General features: G+C 44.3%; 1 protein-coding gene across 3 annotated transcripts in view; it reads left to right on the top strand.

The window, feature by feature from the left end:
- The first annotated feature begins 10684 nt into the window (after positions 1-10684).
- The window catches only part of TTYH2 (tweety family member 2), a 77366-nt gene continuing 67892 nt past the window's right edge, over positions 10685-20158 (top strand). For all 3 annotated transcript variants that reach the window (XR_006413631.1, XM_044418983.1, XM_044418984.1), the window contains exon 1: positions 10685-10857. Coding sequence is in view for 2 of the 3 variants with exons in the window: in XM_044418983.1 (XP_044274918.1) it covers positions 10726-10857 (132 nt within the window). In the remaining variant the exon portion in view is untranslated. The remainder of the gene's footprint in view (positions 10858-20158) is intronic.

Here is a 20158-nt window from a genome sequence, read left to right as displayed (position 1 = left end):
AGTACTCTATACCAGAGCATAGGTTACTAAAGCCAGGCTATTCCTGTCCAGGAGTGCAGCCAAAAATGGTAGAAGGCCACCAGCCAAAAATGGTAAAAGGCACTCTGATCTGCCAGTATCACCTAAGCCTCAAGTGACAAGGGATGCATCCAGAAACATTTTCCTGCATGTATACTATCAGCCTGAAGTCATTCAGTTATTCCAGGTCAAGGAAGGGTTTCTTGAAGTGGCCTCTTAAAAGGCAGCATGGGGCCACTCCCTCTCACAAGAGCCATTGGTGACCTCCCTGGCCCAGCTGATAATTCCTTGCTGACTTTTATAATCCAGGAGGACCAAGGATCTAGCTGAGAAGTGGTTGCTCAGATCTGTCCAAATACCTTGTCCAGATTCATAAGCTGTGCTGACTGAAATTTATCCAGTAAAACTGGACCAGACTACTCTGAATAGCTCCACCAATTCAACTGTTGTAACTGGAGTCCAAGGCCTAGTGGATGCAACTGATTTTTTTTCTGTGGAAGTGCCCAGCAAGTAGGTTACAGCAGGCCAAAGCTGGCTCCAAGGTGCCCCTGGGGCCAGAGTGTTAGAAGCCCCAAACCTTGAAAAGCTCTCCTGGGTGACACAGAGGATGGAATTAGAGGCAGAGAGAGTATTGTTTCTTTGCTGCTCCCACTGTATCAGAATAGACCTGAGTGCAGGCACATCCCAGGTGTCACTTGCATTTACTGGGATTTCTGCATCTGTATTCCAGCCCTCTCCTAAGTTGCTCCATCGCTCTCAGCATCAGGGAATACTCGTACCTCAGTGCTGTATGAGCTCTGCAACAAAGAGGGCAATTGGAAGCAATCATGTCCACGGAGCAACCAGTGCTTCAACAGGAGTACCAGCCATGTCAGCCAGAAATCCACCCAGAGCCCTCTAAAACCATCTGGATCCACTACCCTTCAGAGACAGACCACCTTAATGGAGAGAGAAATCTACCATAAGTCTAAATCTCAGCAGGTGGTGATCTGACCATAACAAAAGGACTAAGTCTCCCACACTCGACACCATCCTCAAATCTTGCCAAGAAGATCAAGTCTAGCCTATGTCCTGCCACGTGCGTTGGGCCAGTGCTAAGGTTATGACAACCATGGAATCCCAAGTCCTGGAAGGGTGCCCTCAATGTGAATGTTGAAGCCCCCTGGACCAAAAGCCTGGAGGACTCCAACATCACATCCAAGACCCCCTCTATCAGCTCGGGTACGGAGACTGATGGGTTGCAGGGTGGGCAGTACATGACAGGATACCCAGTTTCTCCTCTTGGCCCAGCACAAGGTACAAACACTACAGACTAGTCATCAGACAGGGCAGATGGAGAGGTGGAATTCATATAGACCATGGCAACGCCCCCCCCCCCCACACCCCTCACATCTACACTGATGCTGAACCAAGTACCTAGGTGGTCACAACAGGGAGAGACCCCTCCCTGTTCACCAACCCAGGTCTTGGTTATACCTGCCATATCAGCTGCCTCCTCCACAATTTGATCATGGATGAAGGAGGTTCTATTCCACACAGATCTGGCATTTAGAAGCAGCATCCGGAGACCTGAGGGTCGGCTGACATGGCAACCATCAAACCCATGAGTTGTGGAGAGGACCAGAACATGGCACAACCATTCTGTCTGGGCTCCATTTCTTTACCTGGCCAGTCCTCCCAGAGCCATATCTCCCTGTACCTTTCACTATGCTAACTGAGACGACACTATCTCCCCACTTAGTCCATAGACACCCTCTCAGCCATGGCCTCAGGCATAGGCCCACAAAGGCAGGGGGTGTGAGGGACAGCCAGAAAGGCATTTTCACCCTTGTGGCATCCCAAAAGGAAAGATGGAGGGGGCGGGGCATTGCAGCAGCATCAGGTCTTAAAGTGCCACACAACAGTCCTCCTCCCCACCGGTCCCCAAAACTCCTCCCCAGTCCTGGTCCAGAGTGGGGGGCCCCTGCCAGAGTCCTCTCTGAGATCAATTCCATAGTCATTTGATAGTTGTTCCATCTAGCCCACTGCAAGCTAGTTTGCTAGCTTGGGCACTTTGTCAAAAGTTTTTCTGAAGACAATATATGGTATGCACAGCATTCCCACAATCCTGTCCCTGAAGCTTGTCCACTTTTGCCAGGGAAGCAGGAAAGCCTGTTTTGGGGGAAGACTGAGTCAAAATAGAAACTAAGCACATCTGCCTTTTGTCATCTATCATTTCATTATCCTTATTGAGTAGCTGAACAACTATTTATTTCCTTTTAGTATCCTCAAGTAACAGAAGAAGACTTTTTGTTTTAGCATCCTTCACTAACTACAGTTCATTCTCATCTTTGGCCTTCCTGATGCCATCCCTGCAATTTCATGCTCTATGCCTGTAGGCTTCCTTTGTAGCCCAGCCTTCTGTCCACTTTCATATGTGTCCTTTTTGGTTTTCAGATCATCTCTAAGCTTTTGGGAAGCCACATTGGCTGCTCTGCTCTGCTCCTTTTTTATTTTTGTATTTGTGTTTTTAGAACTTCCCTTAAAAAAAAAATCACAATAACAACCCTGCAAGGTGGATTAGGTTGAGGGGGAGTGGCTGGCTCAAGTCAACCCAGTAAGCTTCATGGCTGAGTGAGGACTCGAACCCAGATCTCCCAGGGCCCCGTCCCATCACTCTGACTACCACACTGGTTCTCACTGCATTGGAGGCCGGTAACAACCTTCTCAAGGTGGCATCACTACTCTTGGGCATGCAAAGAAGCCATTTCTCATCAACCACTAATTGGTAGTAGTAAGTACTCTCAGTAAACTGGGCCAATGACAACCATTTTCACTATTAAATATGTGCAGGGCAGCCTGTATGTTCCAAATTCCACCTGTAGATGGTGCTCCATGTTTTTAAAAACGTTCCAAACGGTGACAACTTAGGACAATATTTACATGAAATTACAATATGAGCAAAGAATGAATCCAGAGATCATTGAACTTACCCTCTACTCTATGGCAGAATTTTTTGCAGGTTACCTTCCTCACGTCAACTCAATCATCCAGGCATGTGGAGCTGAAACAGAACTGGTGGTTTTGTAATGGTTTATTCTACTGAAGAAACACTTTGGTTTTCTTGGCACATGCTGGGATTGTCATTTTGCTGAATGCCTAAGAAGAAATGTTTCTCTTCTAGGAGTACTGGGCCACTTGGGATGCTGCTGTCACAATGGTACACAGAAGTGCCTTTTCCTAATACCATGCATGACAGATAAAAGCCATTACATGACGGGGTGAAGTAAGGCAAGAGTAAGGTAACCTAGTGGCGATGGATTGAAATGCACAGGAACTAACCTTGGAACTAAACTATGGGCCTAATCTTGCCACCAGATCTGAAGCCCGGGTGAATGAGTTATTGACTTTACTGAGGCTGCTAATTGGTCTTATTATTCTAACCATATCCTGCTAAGTAACCAGTCCTTGGTCAAGATCCCTCTAGATTCTGCTAGGAAGTAACTTACAACATATAAGTTGCCTTGTCCATGCAGATCAGCAATAGCCTTGTCTATAGAAGGCAGGAGGTCAGTTTTGAACATAAATTGGCAATTCTGTGCCATGTAAAAGTGAGGGTATTTGGAGACTCCAGTGGTGAGGCTAGCAGGAGGTATTTGGCTCGGGATCCTGTGCTAATAACAGAGGGCATTCAACTAAAGTCCAGGTCAACTGGGAAGAAAGGATTGCTCTGTATGATGTATACTGCCCAAAGAGCTTTGTCCATTGGGCATTACAGAAATGAGATGTGATAATACATCTCTCACGGGCAAGACATCCCTCCCCTCTTCTTTGTGGGCTTGTACTCTGTGACAGAAGGGGAAATGGTTACAATTATTTATGTACTAGGTTAATCTGAGGTCACTAGAAAGAAGAGGCAAAATCCTTAGTTATAACCCAGGGTCTCTCCCATTTTAAACCATGTATGGTGCTGTACTCCTGAGATTTTTTTGGTTTTATGTCAGTTTTTAAAAATGCCTAATAGATGGGATTGAATCAGGACTGGAACTGGTTTGCTAGCGGATATGCTTCCTCAGCTACCATGGCACTGACAAAAATCAAATTCTAGCCCTAGGAGGGGGATTCACGTTTTAAACTTGGATGTGTTAGCATCTGTGACAACCAATTTGAGGTGGGAACAAAGATTAAGATGTTGTCATCTTAGAATAAATTGGCAGGGTTAAAACACAAAGCAACCTTCCACCCCAAGTCTGAGGAACCTACAGCACTACTCAAGTTGGATTACAGCTCCCATCTCTGGCCATTGGCCCAGCTGGCTGAAGTGATGGGTGTTGGGAACTAGCAACAGCTCAAAGGTTACCATTTCTCAACTCACTCTAGATCCTTAACTTACTACATTTATGTCAATGTGTTGAAAAAACATTTAGAGTTTTGCTTTCTTGTTTTCCAAAAATAACTGGGTTTTTGGGTGTCCCGATGCTTGCTTGCTTTATTGATGTTCAAGCTTTGTTTTCCTACTCGACAGCTGAAAAGGACCCCAGAGTAGCTTGTGTGAAATCAATAACAAACAAGATAGTCACTGCCCACAGGCTTACAATCTAAGTGACACAAAAGGAAAAATAGATGCTGAGGGAAAAAGTGTGAAGCCAACTCTGGCACCAGTTAAATGACCCAAGAGCCTGGCTCATTATCAGTCAGCTTCCAGTGTTCCTTTGTGGGAGTCCAGCGACTGATTGAGTGGGGCTGTAGGTGCATATCAGCCCAATGGGATCAGAGTTGCTATCATGTAATTATCAGCCATGGTCTGTCTGGAAGAGACATATCAGCCTGTGAAATTACCTGCCCCTCCTTATGTGACAGGATGATCGTGTTGAGTAAAACATTTCAGACACACAAAATGTGCAGATGGCTGTGGTGATATTTAAGAATGCCTGATTAGTTCAGTGCTTCAGCAGGATCCCTTCTCATGATGTGACCGGCCCTAAGGCCCTTGCATCGCAACACCCCCTGCAAAGGCACAGAGACTATACCTCTTGAATATACCCTGCAAGCACCAATGCCCAGGTGCCTTCCAGCAGCCCACCTAACATCACAAAAGCTGCTTGAGCATATCAGGCTTAGATTGCATAATGAAGCCATGTTCCACATGCTCCTCCTAAAATTCTTCTACATCAAACCACTGTTTAAGGCACAATCCTAGGCATGCTTAACCCAGGAAAACAGCCTGCAGCTGACAGTATGCATAGGGCTGTACTCTTTGTCTTCCTTGCCTGTCCAGTTGGGCTGCTCTTGCTTATTGTGAAGCTGATCTGGTTGTTTCTGGAAAGGATCTGTCACTTAGGTGGTCTATGTCTGTGTACTGAGAGAGGCTCTTCTGGGTACAAGTTAGCATAGCAGACCATGCTGCATCTCAAGCAGAGAGTAGGAAAAAACCAATTTACAATGCCAGACTTACAATGCAAATGTTATTGAGGTTCTTTCCATTAAAAAAATATAACATTTATCATCATGTAACATTTTCTTTTTGGCACCAAGCCAAAACCTTTTTATTTCCCTAATGTTTTAAGAACTGACTGTTTTAATTGGGGTTTTATTATTAGTCACATTTTTAGGATGCTGTGTTTTAAAATTTTTGAATTTTGTATCATCAAACTGTCCCGAGAATTTGGTAATGGGACGGCCCAGAAAAGTTTTAAATAAATAAATATTCATTGAATGCAACATTTTGTAGTCAATAAACGTTTGAATTTAGGTCTCAGTAAGTACATTAATGGGATCAGGAAGAATTTCTTTTTCTCCCATTCTCCACTCCTACTCAGTATTACAGCTGTGACTCTCCGTATCTGGAGCGGAAACCTCCAAGGACATTTTGTCTTTTCTTTAGTACCCAGTGCAACCCATTTTAGATTTGTTTGTCTTGCAAGTCATGCTGCGTGTGTGAAAGGATGTCAAGAATTGTGATATCTTCCCTCACACTTTTAAAATAATCTTATTGAGGCACAAGATTAAAAGTTATATGTTTTCCTTGTGGAAAAATGCTTACTCACAATGTATGATATAATTAACCATGAATTTGGCTTCCCTATTACTTAATATAGATGATCAGTACAAAGGTAATATGCATGTATGATGCCTCAGCTTAAACTACAGTGCATATGCTACTGATATTAAATCACAGACACCAAGCTGTGCTTCTGACATGGAGTAGCTCTTCCCTTTGTGTGCTGTTACAGGCTGAAGAAACATTTGCCAGATAAGACTCTCAAAGCTTTTAATACACCTGCAGGAGCAAATGCTTGTTGGCTCAGTTCATTACTCCATTTGTGGCAGAAATGGAGGTGCTGCTACGTAACAAAGTAGAAGCAAATAGTGTATGGGCAAAACTCAGCAAATGGGCCTGAGTTTCATCAGCACCACAATGTGACATTTTAATCTCAGTATGAAGTTTGTTCCCACATCCTCAAGACAGTGGTTTTAAATAATTTTGAGCTGCATACTTGGAAACACTTTTGCTCATATGTTTTGCATTTTGCAATAGATTGTGACATAAATAACTGCTGCTTGTAACAATGAAGTTGAACCAGCCACAAATGAGTGTTTAATCTTTGCTGACTGCAGGAAGAGCTTTCGTAGGACTGAGTTGCCTTGCAATGGCAAATAGATGGTCTCAACTATTTTTGGAAGAAGACTATTGTCTGCATCCAAAAAAATTACAAACACCACCAAATCATTTTTAAAAACTTTTGTACTGCCTTTTCTTCTATCTCATGTTCATGACATTGGTTGATTCCCATGAAACTTTACCCAGGCCTGGGCATTTTCCCCTTAAGTAGGAGTTAAGAGTAACCATTTCTTAATAAGCACACAGAATATTTTTCTATTCCCATATAGTTGTTTTATTTGATATTTTTATAATGGAACACAAACTGGAAATGATAACAGAGAAACAGAAGGTGAGCCATCCTTGACATCATGCAACTGGGATATCACATCAGCTTAAATAGCATTGCTGTGACTTTTTTACAAATCATCTTAGACATAATTGTTGAAGCAAATAACAGCTTGGATCCATGTCTGCTCTTTTGCAGATAGAAGGGCCTTCAATAAAGTGGAAGATCATACAGGTGGAGAAGAGGCAGGGGAGGCAATTTCACCTACAGCTTCCCCATCACACCACCCATGATGTAGATTAAAATAAAGCTGGGGGGGGGGTAACAAGAGTAAATCTTGTGCTTGCAGGTGCTTTGTTCCTCCATTCTGTGGTTGCCTTTCTAACAGATTATTTTGCACCTGACTCCTGTTGGTTCTAGTGAAAAGTAAAGTAAATCTATCAGGCTTCAAGTGTATCCATCCCTGTAATAGATACATATTGCTAGATAGCATATTTACCTTGCCTTGTTGCCAAAATGGCTCTCAAGGCTGCTTCCAAAAGCCTTTTGGAAGTCCAGGTTAACAATGTCTGCTGGATCACACTGTCCATGTGTTTATTCACATTCTCAAAGAATTCTAAAATACTGGTGAGACAGGAATTAAATTTGTAAAAGCCATGTTGATTTCTTTTCAGAAGGGCATGTCCTTCCATTACTAATTTTATCTTTAATAATTCAAGCAATTTACTCAGAACCAGGCTTTAAGTTAACCCTAACCCTTTTAAGATTTGGAGTTAAATTGGTTATTTATTGTCCAATCCTGTGGTACAGAAACTGGTCTTATGTTATATATTTTTATTTAAAGAATGACAGTTTCATCTTTTTTAGCTTTTTAAAAACTCAGGAGTGGATGCTATTTGAGCCCAGTTATTTATTAATTTTCTATTTGTCAATAGAGTTGAGAACTTCATCTTCAATCAGCACCATTTCCCTCAATTTCTGAGACTCCCTTCTTGAAAACATCAGTTCAAAGACAGATATCTGTCCTTTATCTTCTGCAATGAAGAATGATGAAAAGAATTCCAAGTCTCAGTTTCCCTCCTTGTACTCCTTCAACTCCATTATCATTCAGTGTTCCAAATGTCTCCCTGGCTGTTCCCTGCTTCTGATAGATTTAAAGAATTCTTTGCCTTTGATTTGTTATTTTGGGTATTGGCATTTGATTCTGGTCTTACTGAATCAGTCTAACAGAACCAAGGAAGGGACAATTGCTGTGTGTGCGTGTGTGCAGCATCACTTGATCGTAGAGTTGCAAAAAGGACCGTTCTGGCACTGGGCTACAGTTCCCTACAAAGAAGCTTTGAGTTGGAAGGGTGCGAAAGATTCATTGCATCAGGCTGGAGGCTGTGACATCATGCTGAAATAGCTCTGGAATTTATACAGTCTATCAACCAAAGACACAGGAAGCTATAAATACAGGAAATCATAGTGTCTGTGATTCATAGAGACTACAAAGTAGAATGGCCTGTTAAGTCATCTGACTCATCTACTGGTTAAATGCCAAGTAAAATTCTCAAATGGTTCTCATGAGTTGGGTCCATGGGACAAAAAGCAGAATTTTCCTGAGATAGTGATGTCTATTTTTAATTGCTGTATTTAACATAGCAACATGTATCAGTGATATTCTATTGGAAGGTACTTTAACATTTGCTTGAAACACAGTAAATGCATCCTTTACAGTAGTGGTATTCAGCCTGTTCAAGACCCACCTCTGATTCCCACCTGGCAACAAGTGACTCACTTTCACATTCTCATAGGCTTGTTTAAACACTAGCTTTCTAGCTTGTCAATTATACGCCCCCCCCCCCCCATCACCATATAACAAAGGGGAAACTTGAGCTGCTTCTTCCTGTATTTGCCTGGAAGAATTGCTTGCTTTAGTCAAGGGGCCTTGTGCCTCTTAGTGGACTAAGGATGTAGAACCAAATTGGTCATTCCTGTCTGCCTTGAATAAACGTTGCTATTGAGGTTTCAATGGTTTCTCTGTCCTCTTTGTGGTGATGACCAGAACTTAGAGGAAGTGAAGTGGGTGGGTGGAAAACACTGTTTCCTAGTAAGAGTTGGGTTGAGCAAGTCACCATCCATTGTCAATGATGCAGATATTTACAAACAGGGCATGATTAGGCTGCATGTAGCAATAGCGATTTGCTCACATGATGAACTCTTTGTAGGTTTCTCCTCTGACTTCTTCTGTTAAATTAGTACAGAAGAAAATGTAGCATGCAATGATATACCCGAATAGGCCGTGCCCTGCAGCTTGTTTGCACCCTGTCCTGAAGTTGTGATCTTGTAGCTACCTTTCCCTAATGTGAGGTTTCTCGAAAGGTCACAGTTTTGAGATCAACGGAAACTGAGACAGACTCTGCTTACAGACTGTAGCAGCTTAATTCAGCGTGCTTGAATCATCCTTCTGGGTTGACAGTAGCTTTGGACCTATCTTGGATTGTATGGAAAGTGGGGCTGATGCTCTAGTGAAATTTATCAGTGTAAAGAAGGTGCTCCATGCAGTTTCCTGTAACATTTCCTACAGTTCTGGATTGTTAATGCCTCATCACAAGACTGAGGGGCAACTGTCACTTTGCCCAGGTGCAACAACACTGAGAATGGTCGGTCACTGCAGCACAAACAGAAAATTATCTGTCTTGTGGAGCCTTCAGCTTAAGCCATGGTCTTTGCAAGAGAAATTAATTCATGCTACCTGCACTTTCAGGCATTCCTCATATTATGATTTATTTCATTTTTACTCCTCCTCTGCTACGCATGTGCTTCTTCCTTTATGTCCCCCCATTCTCTTGGAATGTACAAGTTCCTTGAATCCGAGATTTACCTCTTTAATCATGTCACTTCAAAAAGTGCTGCATATATTAATAGGGTTCGTATGCTGCTTGAACATAATAAAAATCTTAAGTGATCTACTAAAAGTGCTATGCAAATAATGATTCCAAGACAGACCAAGACTGTTGTGGGCACAAGTGTAACACCTTTCTCAATGAACACAAAATGACAAAGACTACTGTAAAGAATAAAGCAACCAGGAACAACACAAGCAACAGTTCAAACACGATTATATGGAGAACTGATGTATTTAAATACCCAGATGCGTTTAAAAAAAAAAAAAAAAAAAAGCTGGTGTGCCTAATAATCAATTCAGCATGGGATTTGCTTCCCTGGCTGGAGAAAATTCAGAATCTACATCTGGTCATTATCTACCTTAAGATCAAACAAAATTCCATAAACGTGAAAATTTCCGAGTTCTCCTGCTAGGTGTAGAAGCAGCTTTCCCTAACTTGGGGTGCTACCACCGAAAAAGACCTCCCCAGCAGACAAAAGCTTCCCTCGGTTGGAGAGAAGGGGTGTGTGCGCACAGCGGGGGATGGAGGGTCATTTCTGTCTAGGACCGATAGAGGCTTCTCCGCACCCCGCTTCCAGGCTATGGACGGCAACTCGCCTGGTGCAGACGGAGCGGAGATCGGCGCGACTCAGTCCACCCCAAGCCCTGCCGTACGCATTCGTGCAGCGGCCAAGGACCCTGCAGGGGGCGTCCGCTCCCAGAAACGAAGGGGCTCGCGCACCCCGCCTCGCCCCACCCCACCCCAGCCCGACTCTCCTCCCCAGCCGCCACCACGTTCCTCTCGAAGAAAAGAAAGGGGCGGCGCCTGGCGGAGGAGTTCAAGGAGGAGGCGGCGGCGGCGAGGGAGGCCGGGCCCGCGGCGCTGTGCCAGAGAGGCCGGGAGACGCGGAAGGTGGCGGCTGGCTCGGGCAGCAACTGTGGCTGCGGCGGCGGGCGGGAAAGGCGGCGATGTTGGCGGCGGCGCGAGCCGACTACCTGGCGCCCTGGTGGGCATCCTGGCTGCACGGGCTCCCCCATGTGAGCTTGAGCCTGCAGCCCGTGTCCAGCGCCTTCCGCCCGAGGGACGCCGACTACCAGCAGGTGCGCTCTCGCTCGTCCCCGCGCCTGCAGCCGCCGCATTTCCCAGGCATCCCACCCGACCTCCCCCGCGCACGCACCCGCAGCCTCCTGCCCCCCGCGAGGGATTGACCTTGCGCGGCGCACTTCGCGCCACGATCATCGCCGGCTGCGGCGGAGGCGCCGCGCGCACGGGCCCCTCCTCCGCGCTGTGCCCGCTCGCCCGCGATGGGCTCGGCCGAGGCGGGGTGTCCCTGTTCCGCGCCCCGCGGATCGCTCGCGGTTGCTCGGTCCTGCGCTGGGAGCCCTGCGGGGCCCCCTCGGCCTTGTGGGGGAGAGGCGCTGCGTGGCTGCCCGGTGTGCGCCAGCTCTCCGTGGGGAGCCCGCGCTCCGGGACGCGACTCTGCCTGGAACGGTGTTTCCAACTTCTGTGCAATAGTCTCCGGCTGGGTCTTCAGAACCCGCTTTGTTCCTTCCTCCTCTCCTAATGTGGTCTAATGAAGTCTCTGGTAGTACTTAGTTCGGTATGCGCCCATGCACATCTCTAGTGCCATCTCGCCCTTAGCTGCAAGAGCGCCCCTTCCTGCCTGCTCCTCATGCCGAAGCGCCGCCCGTCCAGTCCTCCCGGAGCGAGGCAAACGCGAATCTCGCCAAGCGGATTTGGCTACTCGGTAAAAGCCCCCGAGTTCCCGGCACCGTGAAAGAATCCGATCTGCTGAGTGGTCAGCCGTGGCTGTTAGGGCTGTTGAGCCTGTTCAGAGGCTTGGTTTGGGTATTTTGCTTTGCGTCCGGTTTTGGTTTTAAGTATTAAAACGACGTACCATGTCAACATCCAGGCAACTCTCATCTCTAGGGAATTGGCCTGATTTGCAAATTAAAATAGACAAAGACTGTGCCTAAAGAATGAATGTTTTGTCTGAAGGTTTAAAAATTTTAAAGGAGCCGGGTTTGCTATTGGAATGACATATTTCTGGAGTCCTGAAAGTTTTTTGTATTTGTTTTCATAAATGTGAAGATACTTTGGTTTTCCACTGTTATTCCCAGAACTGATTTTCTGCCCCCATCTTACCTTATTCCACCTGCAAAAGAAAAAGAAGCAAGTCCCATGTCTAATCTGGTTGTGTGAGATGTGCTAAAAACCGTCCTTATCTGCTCTTCAAATAGTTAAAGCCAGTCTCTAACCCCTAATTATCTCTGTATCTTCATGGCTGTGGAAGCCTATGTAAATAGTAACCCCATTGACCTCAAAGAATGCTTTGGATATGGCATTGGCCATTAATACTGTCTAAGGCGGTATTTTTCATGTTGTCATCTCTGTTTTGAGCCAACTTTGTGGATCTTTCTTGTCTAGTTACTGGCTTTCTCCTGCAATTGTTAGTGTTCTTCATTCTTCTGTATCCAGGTTGGTGTTCATTTCTGGAGAAATTGAGTGTTTTTGAATTGTCTTTGCTGTTGATTTGCAGAACTAAATAGCTCAAAAGAGCAAGATCTCTACTGCTTTTCTTAGCAAGTGATTGTTCTTTTCCATTGGCTGTGGGTTAATCTAGCAGAAGGAAGGAAGGAGACAGTGGGTAAAGAAACTGTTGGTTGAGAAAAAGAGGTTTATTAAAAGGAAAGGGAGAGAGAAATCAGTCCTTTGCTTTCATAACCATCCCTTGGGCCTGCTTACCAGTGGTCAGTTCTGCATTTGATTGGAATTTATATAGTAACCCTGTCGTGCTTGTCTGTTTTAGCTGTGTGATTTTGTTGGCTGGTGGTTGCATATATGCTATGCTGTTTCTTCAAGAGCTTGACCTTATTATATAGCCTACCCTGGGACTTCCATATATGATTGCACAGCCTGTGATGAGAACATTTAGTATGTACTTTTGATGCATTTGCTGGGTACTCTGAACTCAAGCCTTACTTTGGCTATTAACCAAAATTTACCTCCATAATAATAAAAGGTCCTGCAGTGGGTAAACGAGCCTTTAATGAGTTCCGAAAGTATCAAAGGTTTGAAGCACACACAATCTCCAAGCTGCAGAAGCTTCCTGGGTCTGATCATTAAGCAACAGAGATGGACAAATCCTAGGGCACATTGGCCAGAGCATTGTAATTGCAATTGAGATAACCATTAAGGTCATGCTCACCTTTTAACAGCTACATTATTTCTGCCAATTTGTTAGAATATTGTCCAGGAAAGTAGAAGATGTTCTGCATGTGACACTGCATTCATGAGCACTGGAGGAAAGATCATTTGAGTGAGTTGTTCTCCTGGTGCCTATGTCACGAAAGGTTTGACTGTCCTAATGTATTTAATTAATGCCTTCACATATCTGTTTATCTGCACTTGTCTTATCCAGCACCTTCTAGGTGCATTTTAAGGATTTTTGTTGCTTCAAAACAAATGATCCTTCCAGTTAAGGTGAGTAAAGATGGTTTCTCTCCTAAAATTTTGGACACTGTAGCAGAATTCAAAGATATCTTGGAGATCATCCAGCTCAACCCTTTGCTTAGGGCAGGATCTGCAGTGCAGGCTACAACTACAGAACCCTTGAGAGAGAGCTACTGCTTAAATACATCCAAGCAATGGAGAGCCTACAGCCTCCTGGTCCACTGGCAAACAACCTGTCCATTCAGAAGGTATCTCTTGATGTTTGTCCAAATTCTGCTTCCTGGCAATTTCCATTTATGGGTTCCAACCCTTTCTGCTGGAGCAACAGCGAACAAGCCTGCTATCATGTTAACTGCTATCGTGTATCCTGTTAGTATTCTCTCCTCCAGTTTTCTCCTCTGCCAAATATGTCTGACTTGGGGATAGCATTCATCAGGCCCTAGAACTGAGCTTGAGGATGAGGCAATCTGGAGCCCTACATATGTTTTAAACTAAAATTCTCATAATCCCTTAACATGGCCACACTGGCCAGTATATAAGAGTCATAATTCAAACATCTGGAGGATACCACATTGCCTAGCTCTGCCATAAAGAGCTGAACACATGTAAAGTAGCTAGGTCAGCCTCTTCCACCCTGGTACCTGCCAGATGTTTTGGAACAATATTCCCATCAGCCTCAGCCAACATAACCAGTGGTCAAGGATAGTGGGAGAACTAGCTGTCCACTGTGGCCAGATACGCTTGGTGCACATAGTGTACCTGAAGCAGCATAGGTTTTTCAGTCATGCGCTTAATCTCATGGCACGAGCTGGACAGCTGTGCCACAGCACAGAGCCGCTTTTGCCTGCATCTCATGTGCTGAATCCTGCACTAGACTAAGGGCACATTCACATAGACGTGAAAGCACGGGGGGGATTCCTGTGTATAGTGCGTGCCACCGTCACACATTTGTGGTTCATTTTCCTAAATGGCCGGCTGCAGGGATTCGGGCTTGTTTTGCAGTGCGGTCCTATGAACGTGCCCATGACTAGGCATTAGCATCATGTAGTCTTTAATCTGTTACTTAATCTTTACTGTCACTTGCAGAATTCTGTTCACAAAGGGTTACTGGAAATCCTCAGGAGTTCTGAACCCTTTATTCTTGCAGCTGCATTTTGCAAACTATTTCCTTCATATGCCTGCCTTCCTGCTCACTCTTTCTTTGCCATTTTTTCATTGCAGCTGAAGCTTGTTGCTCACATGATGTGAGCTAAAAAAAGAAATGAATGCAGAGTTGTATATTTGTCAGATATGAAAGGTGTTGACATTTACAAATGATTAGTTTCCCCCTTTTAACTTTGAAGGAGAGGCCGAACACCCTGCCCTTTTTCAGGGTTTGCTGGATGGCCTCTTGCATTCTTCATATTGCACATTGGTCAGCTGCTACCTCTTGCCTGAGCCATGGCTGCATTTCATTGTGGTATTATCATAATTAATTTTTTGCTTAATGTGTAGTTCAAGCTGTTCTGCCTCTCATTGCACGTCTCAAAATATTGTGCCTGCTGTAGGTTTGGCTGCTGATAGGTGAAAGCTTTCCAGTTAACGTTGGCAAGCATACCGAATCCAAACAGGGCTAATCGAATCCAGGACTTCAAGTAATTCCCCATGTGGTTGAAACATGCACGTATCTGATATGCCAAGAGTGAGCACTGCAGACAGCAGAAGTGGGTAATGGTATTGATGGATCTATAGGGGAAAGAGTTGGAGTGGTGGTGGGGAATGGCACTTAACTGCAGCTAATTGCAGATAATCTTTTGGTGTTTTCCTGGAAGACAAACTAATGGAGTTTGGGTTCAGGAAGAGAAGCACTAGCAATGTTTAGTCTGAGCAGTTTTATATAAAATAGACTTCAGACGCTCCACAGCAGCTATTAAAATAAGTAAGGCTGCTAAAGTCAATCTGGCTAAAGCAGGAATTTAATATCCTCTGCCATGCTCTTATCCTATGGGAAGAGTAGATCAAGAGAGCTGTGCATGCTACTGTGATGTACGCTGAAGCTTTTGTGATGGGGGGAGGGCTTCTTGTCACCGCCATTCACTTCCCTGCAAAAGCTGTTTCTGAAGGTGCAGGTCCTGGGGACTCCATAGATCATCCTTTGTTGCAGTGAAAGGGTCTGTGGACTGAAGGAGAAATCAGCAGATAGCCTGCAGTTCATGATTCCATTTCCCAGTCCTTTCGATCTGGGCCAGCTCACATAACTGTGGGAAGGAAGGCATGCTTCTGTTACTTCAGAACAAGCACTAGTACAGGTAATGGGCTGCTGGTTCTGATTTACTCACTCAGGGCTGTGGATATGGGATTTGTGATCAGTTTTGATGATCTAAGGAAGGCCCGTTTGTGCCCAAAAGAAATGTAACTTCCTGTACTCAGCGTTGCTGAGAGGAACACTGGACAGACAGCATCTCAAGACAGATGGTTGGACCATCGCTGGTGCAGCCTGAGTCACGGTTTCAAGTGACAGTTGCAAGATGCTGCTGTTAATAGGGGATGTAGCTTAAAATATGCTTGGTGTGTGCAGGTCAAGAGCAGGACCATTAAACTATCACACCCTTTGGAATTGAATAGAATGGACCAGTCCTTGCTTCTGCAGCAGGGGTGGACAGAAGGTATATGTTCTGGTGATTTGCAGTAGTTTGGAAGGTATTTTCTACTCCCAGTAGTTTAAAAATTGAAAAAGAAGTTTTCCCTCTCGTAGGAGTAAGCTGCTAAACTCAGGAAAGCTTGGGGTGGGGAGAGTTATCTGTGCAAGGATTTGTTCGGACAGAAAACAAATTCCTGGGCTGAGCAGGTGCTGAGAGATTCACTGTTCTGCAACTCTGTGTTGGCACTCTTGAGCTACTCACTATTTGGCACTGCTCCAGTTGGTGGTCCAGGTGGATCGTGTAGTTTTGGAATTGGTCCCTCTTTGGAGAGGTGGTGTTTGTGTTCTAATTTACTTCATGGCTCCAAAACACTCCGAGTTTGTGCTGCACTGTTGATTCTAGGCAGTAAAAGCCAAGCTGGTTGGGGCCTAAGCAAGCTAATTCTAGCTTCAGAACAGCTGAGGGTAAGCAGAACTGGGTAAGTAGAAGTTCACTTCTGCTGGTTCAGGAGATAGAAGGACTTTCTCAGGTTCTGAATGCTGGAAGGAGTATGTGCCACTTGGTTGTACCCCCATGGTAAGTCCTGGTTTCATGTAGAATAGTTTGTACCTGTGTGGATCGAAACTCTTTTGTGTGGACAGAATTACTTACTGGCATCCCAGGAGGGACATTTAAGATGTGTTGTATGTTCAATGCTGCATATAATTGCTGCTTAAGGTAATGCTGGTTGTACATAAGTTGAAAGTAGGGGGTGCTTGTGTTTCCATTGAGCTTCTATTATAAATCCTCCATGGGAAAAATGTCCATGAAGGGTGTGTGTGGACTGAGTTTATAAAAATGGATTGCGAGAACACACAGTGTTAGCAGTAGTGGACCATTGTGTATATTGTGAAGCTTTTTGCTGTTTGCCAGGATTTGGAAGTGTCTGAGTTTCAAGGTGGCCTCAAAACATGATCACATTCTGGACAAGTTTCTGGATCTGGCCCCTCCCTTTTTTATGCCTTGATATTGTCTAAGTCAGCCTTCTACAACTTGTGCTCTCCACCTGTGATGGACCACAATCACCACCATCCCCAGTTAGCACATCCAATTGCCATGGTGGAGGGAATTAACAGGAGTTGTCCACCACATCCTGCAGGGAGAATCGGGAAGGGATAGTATGATCTAAAGTGAAATGTTATGAAAGCATCAGAAATGGAGGAAAACGCTGCACGTCTTTCCCCACACAAACCCTAATGGAATATTAAACAAAATCTTGGCAAAAAGTTTTATGTACTTCATTTCAGCTGTTCTGAGATGTTTGGCAAGTTCAGTGTCTAGATTGTCTTTGCCATCACTAGTGCATTCAGTACAGCTGCACTGAAGGAACCATGTTTTAATTTGGAAACATCTGGAAGAGTGTACTTTTTCTACTTAGGATTGTGAGAAGATTTGTTGTGGGGAGCACTTTCTGAAGCTGTGCCACATGGTGGCTACATTCCCACATCATAACCCTAAACTAGAAATGAGGAGCACTCAGTCCACAAGGTTATCCAGTCAGGCCCACAAAGCTCTCAAAGCTGGACATGTTAACTTTCTGCCATGTGGCCCCCTTTCCACCACACCTCTCCTCACCCACATGCCAGCTGTAGCTCTAATCCTTTTTTCCCCTCCCCATGAACAGTTTTTTCCTTGCTTTTCCCTGGTTGGTGCAACCTGATTTGTGCTTTTCACAGGGACCAATTCCTTACTGGAGCTGACTTTCAAGAAGCATTCTGCATTTTTGGAGCACTTCAGCATTTTGTGGGGTTTTTTTGGTTGTTTACAGAGCTACAGCCGCCCCTGTGGCTAAACCTCTCTAAAGTAAAATGCTCATTGTGATTTAAATACTTATTTAAGCAGGGAACATTGGTCCCAACAATGGTAGAAGAATTAGAAATCAATAAACATGAATATTGCATTTTGAATGGTGGGGTCACTGTGGGTGCTACTAATGTGGAGGATGTATTAAATAGTTTAACTAGGTTTTTAATGGTCATGCTCTGTCACATTTTATTATGTTTGTTGTATTTGTTGTGTTTATTATGTTTTATTTACATTATAAGCCATCCTGAGATGTTTGTTAAGGATGGGATAAAAATAGTGTAAGCAAATAAATGAATAAATAAAATTTGGTCTGCAAAGTAGGACATAAGTGACAGTCTTGTGAGTTAGGGTGTGTTTTGTTTATTTGTCTGTTCATTCATTCATTCATTTGTTTTTAAGTGCTGCATTTGAGTTTTTGGATGTAGAGATGCATACGCTAGATGAGGATTGACTTTAATTTTGGCTTGGCTTTTTGGAAAGTATCTGGAAGTGCAATGAGGCTTCCATCCCAGTAAAAAGTGCAGTGTTGCGTACTTTCTGAGTAATGGGTCCTTGACTGTAGTTCCTGCTTTTGGCTCGTTTCTCTTGGCCTTGTCACTGGAATGCGGCTCCCAAGGACTTCAGTCCTCAGGCTGCAGAAGGTCACGCCCCTTAGCCCTAAGCCATCTTCTGCAGGAACAAGCCACAGACAAGCCGCTGAGCCTTGTCTTGTGTGCTCCCCTCTCCTCCCATACTCAGAAGCTTTTGCTTTCCCTTTGACCATCATAGGAGCTTCGGAAGCTGCCTTATGCTGAATCAGACCATTGGTCTGTCCAGCCAGAATGGTCAGCAGTGACTGAAAGCAGTTCTCCAGGACTTCAAGCACGAGCTTTTCCTTCCTGCCTGAAGATGCTGGGATCAAACCTGGGATCTTCTATGCACAAAGCAGGTGTCTTGCCAATCAGCTGCAGCCCCTTTACAGATTGCCATGCCATCTGGCATGGCAGACTGAGTAGGCACTAAGTGTGGTTTAAAGCAAGCCAGCTTCTAGCCATGCTGCCTCAAGCTTGCTTCGCAGGCTAAGAAAAACCCTAATTCCTAGCTAGGGAAGCTGTGGTTAACTGAAAGTGGAAGTAGAAGTTGGGCGGCAGGAGGAGAGAGGAGCGGGGAGTGTACAAGACCAAGGTTCATCTGTGGCTCATTTTGTCATGCTAAAGAGAGCTTCCGCTATTGGGTAATTATAGGAAAGTAATAAAAATTTAAACATCGTTTTAACATAACTGAGATGGTTTAGCGCAATGCATAGCTGGTGCCCCCACACCTTACTTTTTCTCTTGCTGATAGGAAATGCACTAAATTATGTGGGATACCGTGATCATGGAGTGGCCATGAAGAGGTCATGGTGAGCTTTAACATTAGACAGAAAAGGCCTTTGCTAAAGCTTGGGGTTCTATATCTAAAGAGGTGCCCATGGCTGAAAGATGCTTTAATAATTCACTTGAAGGCATCCTTAAAGCCTTCCAATCTTTGTTTTCCAGAGTAGCTGCTGCATTATATGAACTCATTGTAATTGTAAATAAAAAATGTATGCACTCGTTCAGGGCTCCAAACTGTCTGAATCCTTCACTGTTACCACTTGGGAGCTACTTAGGGCTTTCCATATCACATACTATCAGACATGTAAAGAGGAGAGAATTTTTCTATTGAAAGAGATGCTGTGCAACTAAAAGAGTTTGTTTGCTTGTTTGTTTTTATAAAGGCCCTCCATATCATGTGCAAATGCTCTCCCACACACAAACCTTTAGGTATAAAGTAAAATACAATATAACCTATATGTGAGCACTCCCATGCATTAAACACCCAGGTTGTAGTGTAGGGGCTGTTACAAAATCCTTCCCCAGAAGTGTGTCTCTTCTAGCTTCATGGTCCCATCTGTCCATGAGGGGAACAGAATTATACAAAAAGTTACTGAGAGGGAGAAATTCAGAGCTATATTGGGATTTCTGTTTCATACTGCTGATTCAAAGGCATAACTAATAGAGTTCTGGGTATAATAACCAGATGAGTGCAAAGCTTGTTTTCTGATTATGGATATGATATCATGCCACTAGAATTGTGCATGACCTTGGAGCACAGCATAGAAGAGCAGAAAAAAGGTATTTTTTCTACAGTCTTAAAAACTACGCAAACACAACAGTGTTAGCTTAGGCAGAACTGTAGGAGTTGCATCTTGAATTTGTTTTGCTAAATGGCATGGCACTGGAAATCCATTTGATGGGTTGGTTAAAGGCACAGAATCCAAGAGAATTTGAATAGCACTGCAGCCAGGGGCAATGGGCCTTGTAAACTGTTCATACCTACCTCTTCCTAAGTGCCTGTGCCTTCCAGTTCCCCTCGTTCCTCTTCCCTCCAAGAACATGGAATGCTACATATTCGATATTAGAGGCAGAGCTAAAGAAAATATTCAGGCTTCTTAACATCAGTTTATTTGTTTTAGGCACTG

This window comes from Varanus komodoensis, unplaced genomic scaffold, assembly GCF_004798865.1.
Source record: "Varanus komodoensis strain SLA01 unplaced genomic scaffold, ASM479886v1 scaffold96, whole genome shotgun sequence".
Taxonomy (NCBI): domain Eukaryota; kingdom Metazoa; phylum Chordata; class Lepidosauria; order Squamata; family Varanidae; genus Varanus; species Varanus komodoensis.
The sequence above is the reverse complement of the archived record's forward strand: the minus strand, read 5'-3'. Positions and strand labels throughout refer to the sequence as shown.